Genomic DNA, 10,042 nt, shown 5'->3' with positions numbered 1-10,042 from the left:
GGGCGGGACGGCAGAAAACAGCCTCATAGGTGCAGAGAGACGGCGGAGTGACCAGCGAACGCTGCGGCGGAGGCGCCGCCGCCGCAGGCTGTCGGTGAGCCTCACCGAGACCTGGCGTCTCCATGGCGACAGGGATAAACACATGATCTCAGTGAAAAACCATGCGGGCTTTTTGAATTCTGTGGTGAAATTCAGCGATTTGCTAAGAAGAATGACGGCAGGGAAAAAAAGTCTCACATGAGACTTCATCAGCCAGTCTGTTTCTCTGCTGTTACAAACTAACATTCAGCCACTGAGGCAAGCTGAGAGGAAATCTTTAAAAGACGCCGGTCCCAAGTCCCTCCCAGCAATCCCTACCCCCCCTACCAGAACCAGGGTTTGAGTCCTTCCGGTCAGGTGACATTCATTTGAAATTTGGAAGACCAAATGCATTGTGTTTGTTTTTGTTCCAGGAAAATTTTGCATTTCCGTGTTTTGAACTCGCGCCTGTTCACACAGAAACAGCAGAAACACGGAAAACGAAGCAGTTTTCATTTCGGTTTTCATGCTGTGTTTCGGTCGTTGGCTGTTTTTCTCATGAAACCACAAACACATGCATGGGAAAAACAGTGCACTAAATCACAGGATGCACAGACACATAAGGACAGAGTCGGAGTGTTGGTGAAAAGTTGCGTTTTCCTCTGTTTCCATGGCGACGGAGTCAGAGCGTTTTGAAAGAGTTAGGTTTTCCTCCATTTCCAGGGAGATAGAGCCACTGAAGACGTGAAAACAGGACCTCAGATCGACTCTGCGATTCAGCTGAACTGGCCGCGTGAAGCTGAGATCAGCTGTGGAGCTTTTAGCTCTCCGCCTCGAGCATCTTTGTCATTTTATCTGCTTGGATCGTGTCTGTGGTTTTGTGACTCACTGTAATCCAAATTTGCCTCGGGGAACAATAAATGTAACCCAAACTAATCCTCCCTAATTACATGAAAGAAATCTCTTATTTTTGTTCGGGAGCTCAGAGGTGGTGAAAGCAGGGTTTACTGCTATCCCAAATCTGCGTTTTATCCAGCGCCCAGATGATCACTGAATTACTTGATCATTGAGAGAACAGATGAGGAAACGTTCAGTACGGCTGACGTCAGGAAGGAAGAAAATGATTGGAGAAGCAGACCAGTATTTCCCAGCATGGCTTCTTAAATGTCACTTTTTCGTGAATAAATCAGGGTAAACGGTTGCTGAGTGGCTCAACCTGAACCTGCCTTTGACCATGATAAACCGGAATCCCCTGCAGCACCACGTAACTCTGAACAGGAAGAAGAATTAAAGATGGAGGTGGACGCTGCTTCTGAACCTTGATCTGCTCTAAGAAAAATATTTAAAGCTAAAGATCAGAAGAAAATAAAACACACAGCTTGATTTACCGTGATTACAGTCATGAATATGTAATTTCAGACACGTGTTCCAGAGAATAAACTATCTGATCAATGTTTAATGTGATTCCTTGAATGTGAATAGACTAAAGTAAAGCAAGTAATCCTCAATACTCCAGGGCGAATGCCTGAACGTCCACTTACCGCCGGTGAGCATGAGGGCGCACTTGCACATGCAGTTGTCGTTGTCCATGTCCTTGGTGCTGAAGTCTGCTCCGTGGATCACCAGGCTGCTCTGCCTGCCCGCCGTCCCGCTGTGGCTCTTCAGGAACAGCCTGGAAGACACCGGGGGGAGGGAGACGGGGGGTGAGGCCGTGAACGGACAGACGCGCAGCGCGGGGCGTTGATGTGAGTGGTGGAGGCAATAAAGACAGCGAGAAGACACGCCGTCTCCGGGGGGGATGTTTGGGTTTTGTTGTGATTGACTGCACGTCCTGGAACAGCAGTAACAGCACGGTTAGAGCCCAGCGTCAAACAAAGAGTGGTACGAAGTGTGTATTAAAGAATTACAGACAGGAGGAGTGTGAGGAATGTCTGGGCAGAGCGGTAATTTACGGCACAACAACAGACTGAATCCTGAAATCCAGACCTGCAGCAGCTACGCAGCAGGAAGTCCAATAAACAACCTGTTTAACCCATCATCCATCCACAGCTGGACAGATGTGGCAAACTCTCTGTGGGTCTTTGTTGTCCAAGTATGCAATATTTCTTCTTGTCTTGGCTTATTGGGTTTAACTGCACAGGCTCCTACTGTTCTTCCTCTCTTCACGATCCTCTGTTTTCTTTCTGTCATGAAACCAAATCCAGCTTTAAAAAAAAAAAACCAAAAAAAAAAACCAGGAGTATTTCACAGCAGGCCCCAGTCTGGACGACATTACACGTAAAAAACACGGGAGGCTGTTAAAACAGTGCAGAATCTGATGAGTGCATGCTGTGGAAGCGCCGTGACTCGGTCTGAATCATGTTCCGTCTAACATCGACTCAGAGCGTCTGAAACGGCGTCAGCGCGAAAGGAAATGTAGGAAACAAAGATCAAACGTCAGGCAGGTGAAGGGACGAGAAATCATTCTTGAAACCAGAGGTGTCAAACATAAGGCCTGTGGGCCACAAAAGGTCTGATGGTGGGCCTTATGTAGGACCAGAGCACCACAATAAACGCCCCTCCCCCGGTACAGGAGACCCACATTCCTGCATGTCTTCAACGTCTTCCTCACCCGAGAGGAGTCCTGTCTCTCCTGAAGCTCTCCAGAAAGCCTGATAACACGTCGCTCATTAAAATCAGGTGTTGCGAAGCCATGAGGGACTGCGGCCCTCCAGGAGTGACCACGCTCATCCACCGGACTCAGCTAAAACCGGGCTGTCATCCCTCATCTGAGCTGCTCCTCCTGTCACTGAACAGCAGACGCTTCAACATGGAAACGTCATGCGGCGGAGCAGCAGATTCCTCCGGGGCGTGTCTCTGCTTCCCGTTTGTTCCCTCTCCAAGTCTTTGTTTCTCACGCTCTCTTTCCCGTTTAAATGCATATTTTTGCATTTTTGTTTCAGAAAGAGTTTTGCGTTTCCACAGCGACGTTCTGAAAACTCTCTGATATTTGGTGCCGTCCACTTTCAGAGCAGCGTCCTGTGCTCTGAGGAAGCTTTGAGCGTCCAGTCTGGGTTTTCCAGTGAGAGTGGGTCGAGACGGCGTTTAGCTGCGAGGGATCAGGTTGAACATCTCAGCGACAGGAAAGAAAGTCGTTCAGCGTGAAGGACTTCTGTATTTGGACAGCTGTGCAAATGGCTGATTTGTAAAGCGGAGTACAAAGTGTGACTGCGGGCCGCAGTGGGGAATTCACCCGGCCACTAAACCAGAACGCGTAATCCGACAGCGTAGGAGTGAGTCATGTGTCTAATCAGTGGCACCGAACGACCACGAAACATGGAGGCTTTGGACGGGCGCCCCGGGAGTCCACTGAAAGACTACGTGTCCATGTTCAAATTCCTGGATGTGTGCACACTGTGCTATCTGCCCTCGACAAAGGCAGCAGATGTCCGAGGAGATGCTTCCCAGCTCAGTGTGAACTGGAATCCGAAAAAACACCGCCTCACTTATGGGTAGCGCGACGTCTATCGGGCTAATTCCTGCCTGAGAGGAAGAAAGCATGAAGTGTCAGGGACGAGGTCTGCTACCGCTCTGATAAAGACCAGACTCCACTGCGCATTTACTGCGTTCTCTGAAGCTCTTACCAGCCCTTGTTGCGCTGACGTATCGCCAGGGCCCATCGCGAAGAGGGATTTCCAGCCTGACACTTTGACAGGCGGCTTTAAAGAGTGTGCGGCTGTGTTTACCGGTTGTGCGGAATATTTACCAGACCAACAACCCCCCGACCCGGCTGACATCCGCGGTTTTCTCCCGTCAGGCTCCATTATGCACTCGAATGATAAGTGAGGTAATCAAAAGATGGGCCAAGCAATGAGCTCAAGAGGAAGAGATGCCTGTTTAGAAAGGGAAAGGGGAGAAGACTGATGGAGGGATGACATCTTTCGACTTCTGTTAGAGAAACGGATCGGGCGGCGGATCGCTGGCCAGCTGGACGGAGACGCAAACAAGAGGTGAATACTAATCTGATCCTTTGTGGCGAAGAAACTTAGCAATGCAGCTGGTCAGGGCTCATTAGCAACCAAAATATGGAGCTGCAGGGGGAATTCCTCGCTTTTGCTTGGCGAGGTCTCGGGGGAGGGAGTCTGGTGTCAGGCCACCTCAGTCCTCTGATAATCACTGGACACAGAGGGCTGTTTCTGATCTTCTGACTTATTTAGAAAGTCAAAAGAGCGACCGAGAATGTCACCGAAAAAGGAGCAGCTCACCCAAATTACGAAAGCCCCCACATTTTACCCATTTATCTGACAGAAAACATGATGTAGTATCAATATACTTGGCTTTGTTTGGATATAATGAGCTCAGTAGCCAGTTATTGTCTCCAGATGTGGTCTTTAAAGCGTGGGTTGTTTCTGACCATTAAAATAGTGCCATAACAACCTTTAAGTTGAAACTTTAAACTTTTTCTTTGTAGTGGTGCGGAGTATACGTGAGGAAAATGTCTGCATTTTCACAAAACCAAACAATTGCTACAGAAAATGACCACAACATCAATATAAAGCCAATTTGAATGAAACCTTTTGGTGCAAAAAACTTCACTTCCAGCTGTTGCATTCTGCATGTTTTAATAAACTCACCCTGACAGCTTGGCTTTTAGGCTCAGTGTTGTGCTGTGTCCACTACTGGTTGTTTGGTGGCCGAATTGAAGCCTCTTGAGGGGCCGGTTTTGTTCCACGGGTCTTATGTTTGACCCCCCTGGTTCATCGGCCCACAGGTCAGATAATGTCAGATAACTTCAGCTCTCGTAAACCACTGCATTCAGATTTTAAAGTTTAGACTCTGACCACAGACGGATGGCGGGTTTGATCATGTTCTCTGATTTCCTCCCAGAATAATAATAAAAAAAAAACCCCTAAAAATAAACATGCATGTGAAGTTGATCGACGCTGCCAATGTGAGTGTGCTTGGTTTTGTGTGATGGCCGGTGTTAATTCACGTAAAAAAAGTGAAAACGGTTGCGTCTGCTGACGAGGCCTCTACATGGTAGCTGGACAGGACACAATGTGCCAACGCGTCTTTAGCACCGTCCAACTATATTTACTCTTGATTCCTGCATGAGGCCTGGCTGGAATACCTCTGAGACAAACACATTAGCGTCTGAGCAAACAAAAGCAAAACATTTTGGATGACTAAATACCCAAAAGAGAAATGGGAATTGTGTGTGTGTGTGTGTGTGTGTGTGTGTGTGATTTTAGAGAAGCGATGCATTAAAGCCTCGGAGCAGCCTGAGCTGGGCCCATAATGAGGGTCAGCTCCGGAGCATCGCAGCTGCTAACTGTGTACACATGAAATGAGTTGCAGGTGAACTATCTGATTACAGCAACATGTTTATCCCACCCGCTTCCAAAAGCAACTGGGCTCCGTTAATTGACGGTTTGTCAGACTGTAACATGAAACACGGTTACAAAACACAATGTTTACTGTTGCTCCAAGTTCAGCAGAGCCTCCAACGTTCAGCGCCGACACGGTGGTGCAGTGGTTAGCACTGTCATCTCGCTGTAACCAGAGCCCTCGTCAGTCCTGAGCTTGTTGTGTTTGAGTCTCAGATGTTGCAGCTCCTTCTGATGCTAAGATGAATGGATGAATGGATGGAAGCTGAACGGATGTTTTGGTCTCCAGGTGTAAAGAAGAACCAGGAGTCCTGGAAGCCGTGCTGTGACCCCCCCCCCCACAGAGCTCTGGCCTGAACATAAGCAAGTCAGTCTGGATGTCCATGAGCGGACACAAGGCTCTGATTAGAGCCACATCCACACCCGCGCTGTGATTAGTCTTACGAGATGTTTGAAAACATCTGTGCACATTCATTCACAAACTGAGTGCAAGTGTGGACAGAAGATGGAATAGATTACAACAAATCCCATTTCCTCTCACACTAATCCACTTTGCAGTCTTTATTAAATCTACAAAAGCTTCAACATTTCTTCCAAACCAACGAAAGTGGTTGACAAATTGCTACTTTTAAGGTTCAGGTTAACATTTTTCTATTGAATTAAGCTCACAGTTAGGGCTGGTTTTCACTCTGGACCATTTTCTAATGAAGCTGCTGTACGTTTAGACCACTGGGGCATCGACACTGAGATTGAGATGCATTTTATCTTTGGCAGTAAATGATAAAAAAGTTTAGATTTTTGGCAGTGTTTGTTCCTTTTAGCAGATGTGATTGCACAGAAATGCAAATAGCTTCTGAGTATTTCGACAGAAAAAGAAATCTTGTAGTTTCAACACCCTTGCTCCACACCACACTGAAGTGCTGCAGACTTCATTGAGTTCCAGTCGCTGTCTCTACAAGCCGTATTTCACATTTTCTCTTTGTAATAAGCCACTGAAATAAAGGTGTTTTTTTCAGGAAGAGACTTTTTAAGATTACAGCAGAGCAAACTGGTGAAGGCTCCTAAATCTGCTAACATGTTTCCAGTTAGCAGTCTCTCTTTCAGCTGACACGTTTCATTTCACAGCCCAGTGTGTTACTCTGAGCAGAGGATATTGCTGTCATACTGTAACTTTATAGAAACAGCCCTTTGGGAAGGTGCGGGGCCACTCCTAAAACAATGTGTCTGATGAAATGCACGTTACATTGTTTTAAAGCTCCAACTCCTATTTGAAGAAGATGCCAGAAAGTTAAGAAATGATGTGATCTGCCACTATAAAATGTGCATGAAAACATTAGATTAAATGAAAGTGGAAATGGTTCCACTCCCCCCCCACAAAAAAAGACACTTTTCATCTCTGGGCGGACACGCTGCTCTGAGCATGCTTTCTTTCATCTCCCTGCATGTCGGCGGCAGCCCGGTCAGCTGAGAGTGTGCTGGCTGTCGTGCACCTGGTAGTCATTAGCCCCCCGAACTGCAGTCTGATTGGCCCATTGCAGAGGTTAATCACCCCGACCAATGGCTGGCTTCCTCCCACATGGCAGCGGAGGTGTCTGGCTGGCTGCTCTCTTGACTTTGACCATCATAAAGCTCCAGTTCAAAACACATATCCTGACACATAAGCACACTCTGAGACAAAGATACTCATAGCCACTGAAAATGTGACTTTTTCAAAACAAAAATGGCGGCCTCCAGACTTGATTGACTCCCAGTCCATGTTCTCCTGGTCTAGGTCCTGATCCCAGTGCATACTGTCCGAGGATGTTGGTGGTTTTAGACCTGACAGCCACTGTAATGAGAGTCCAAGTTGGTTTTCTGTCCCTGTTCTCCCACTGTTCATGTTTAGAGTGTATTCTTGTTCTCTGTAGTATCGTAATCAGTTTTCAGTGAAACCGGTGGGTGTGGTTCTCTCTCTCTGTGAGGAGATTTCACACAGACCCATCCATGTCTGCAGACACAGTGCACTTAGTTACAGTCATCCGTTCCCACACACATACACATCTATATTCCTCCCACATAATTGGAAGCAACTTGGGTTTAAGTGTCTTTCACTTTGATAAGAGGGGTGGGGATCGAACCACCTAACTTCGGGAAGGAGCCAGAGCCGCCTCACCCTGTTAGTGTTCGGGCTGAAATGGCCTTTTGCTCATTGTCAGCTGGGATCAGCTTCAGGTTCCTTCGACGGCGACTTGGACGGGGTTGCAGGTTGACTTGATCTACATTAAAAAGTCCATGGTAGGAATTTTCAATGTAGGAATTCCCACAGATCTCTCCAAGTATACGCTGAGCTTAAAACTGTGGTTGAATTTACTTACTAGCCTCTTTCCACTGCATCTTTATCAGCAGCTGGCAGCGGCTCACCAGCAGGAAAATGACCACTGCTATGAGCACTGTGAGAATTACACTGATCCCAGAAATCTGTGGTGATTCAAAGCTATCCAGTTATATTTGTGTTTTGTATCTGACCACAGAACACGGTCTTTATTTCACTTTAAGATTAGGAACCGTTAAGGACTGGAAACCTTTGAACCCGGAGCTCAAAAGGATGAGGTTCAAGTAGACAGAACTTGACGTATCTGAGATTATCTCAGTGTGAGTCTTGGAAAGGAGAGAGGTCACCATGTTTTGAAACCTGAATCCTGCCAATTTCTTTTTAAAATCCTTACAAGAAAAACATCTAAATGAGATCTGTCTTATTCTTGAGGGAGCTCAGGTCATTACCATATGGAGAAATGACTGGATCTAAAAACTTGGCTGTCCACACAAGGAAAGATATTGAATAAAGATGTAATGGCCCGTTACAAGATCAACATATAACTCTTTTCTTCCATTTGAGAGGCTTTGAACATGCATACTTAACATTACTTTCCTTGTAAACCTCAACTTGTGTCCATGCATATATTAAACTACTGTCAGTGTTTCTGTCATCGGGGATTTCGGGGAAAGGTTCTCACGGGTGCCAGAGGTTCTCCCCTTATTTTAATAAGTATGCATTGAGAAGGAACAGGTGATGCTAAGTTTGATCCAGAGGGATATTATGCTTAATATGACCCACACCCCCCCCCACCAAAAAATATTCCAACAAGTCAACAGAGCAATAAGTCTAGTTCTTAACTGATTTTGAACGTCTAAAAAAATAATCTCCTGCCAGAACTTGCAGTTGTAAAATAGTGGCGAGATTTCTGCCATTAAAACATGATCGTGCAGATTTGGTAAAACTTCAGACCGACGTTGGAGGGGTTGTGGTGGTGTGGGGGGCCATACTCATATTTTGGGATTGTCCCAAATTAACAAACTATTGGAAAGACATCCAGGGTGAAATTATAAACTGCTTGGGTGTCAAAATTCCATTAGAACCAAATTTTATAATTCTGGGAATTTTCCCAATTAAATTTTATACCACACTGTAACAGAATTCAATTAAAAATATTACTTTTTATTGCAAAAAAAAAAAAAAAAAAAAAGATTGCTGCCTCCTGGCTTAAACCTCAACCCCCCAGCATTACACAATGGAAGAACAAACTAAACGAAGTGTATCACATGGAGCAGATAACTGCAAGACTGCAAATGAAAACTGACATATTTAAAGATAAATGGTTCACAATTCACAATTATATTTGTAATTGAATTCTTATTTATTAAGAAAAGAGGAAAAAAAATCATTTTTGTTGATGTTTCATTGTAATATGGGAAAAATAGTGTTTGATGGCAACAAGGAGTACTATTGAACCACATTGTATCTGTTAAATTTTGTATTACACAGCTGTATGGTGGAATTTGATTTGCGGATTTTGAATAAAGAATTTGTTAAAAAAAAAAAAAAATCATGCAGAATAATTTTTTAATTGATGATTCGCCTTGTACCAGAGCTTGCCTATAGTAATGCAGCAGATTCCTACTATTAAGCATTTCTGGTTACCATCAGCATTGTGTGCCATTTTGAAACATTTCCACCAGATGTACCAATATGCAGACGACACTGTGTTATACTTGCTGTTTCTGCTCAGACAAAAATAAATCAGATCTTTCCTTCAAAACTTCATACACTGAATCCTTCAATCTTAGCTTCTTAGATTCAGTTCATTGCATCGTACCAGGTTTCTTGTAGGAGGTTCAGGTTGCACGGTGGTGTAGCGGCAAACAAAACATCCCACCTGCTGCTCTGAGCTGAAAACACAGCGGAGAACAGAATAGATGCTACAGGTTCAGCTCTTTTCACTGCATCGAGTGTGTAAAGCCAGCCACTACAAAGATGGGAATAAACTCAACTATTTTCTTCATCAGCTTCAAAACGCCGTTGTGTCATTGTGTCAAAATGAGTCGAGCTTTTCTTATTACATAACTCTCCTGCCCAAACGAAACATTCACATCTCGTTCTGTACTGTTATTGTCTGTCTGACACTGTTTGTTCACTCTCGCTGTATTTTGTGGGATTGTCCTCTGAGCTTTGTTTTGTACTGTTTTCTGTCACACAGAACAGTCGTTTAGTTCTCTTCCATTACAACTGACAAATCAGACAAGGCCATATTTTCACATCAAAGAAGCTTTTGACAAGTGAGAACGAGTCGCCTGAATGTGTTGGTCTGAGGGCTTTCATTGGGAAAATATTTGCAGGTCAT

The 10,042-nt window shown here is 45.1% G+C and overlaps 1 protein-coding gene across 1 annotated transcript in view; it reads right to left on the bottom strand.

The window, feature by feature from the left end:
- angpt1 (angiopoietin 1) overlaps positions 1-10,042 on the bottom strand; it is a 60,369-nt gene that overhangs the window by 3,628 nt on the left and 46,699 nt on the right. Inside the window, exon 8 of the mRNA XM_030121200.1 lies at positions 1,560-1,690. Within this exon, the coding sequence (XP_029977060.1) occupies positions 1,560-1,690 (131 nt within the window). The remainder of the gene's footprint in view (positions 1-1,559; positions 1,691-10,042) is intronic.

Source organism: Salarias fasciatus, chromosome 22 (genome assembly GCF_902148845.1).
Source record: "Salarias fasciatus chromosome 22, fSalaFa1.1, whole genome shotgun sequence".
NCBI lineage: Eukaryota > Metazoa > Chordata > Actinopteri > Blenniiformes > Blenniidae > Salarias > Salarias fasciatus.
The sequence above is the reverse complement of the archived record's forward strand: the minus strand, read 5'-3'. Positions and strand labels throughout refer to the sequence as shown.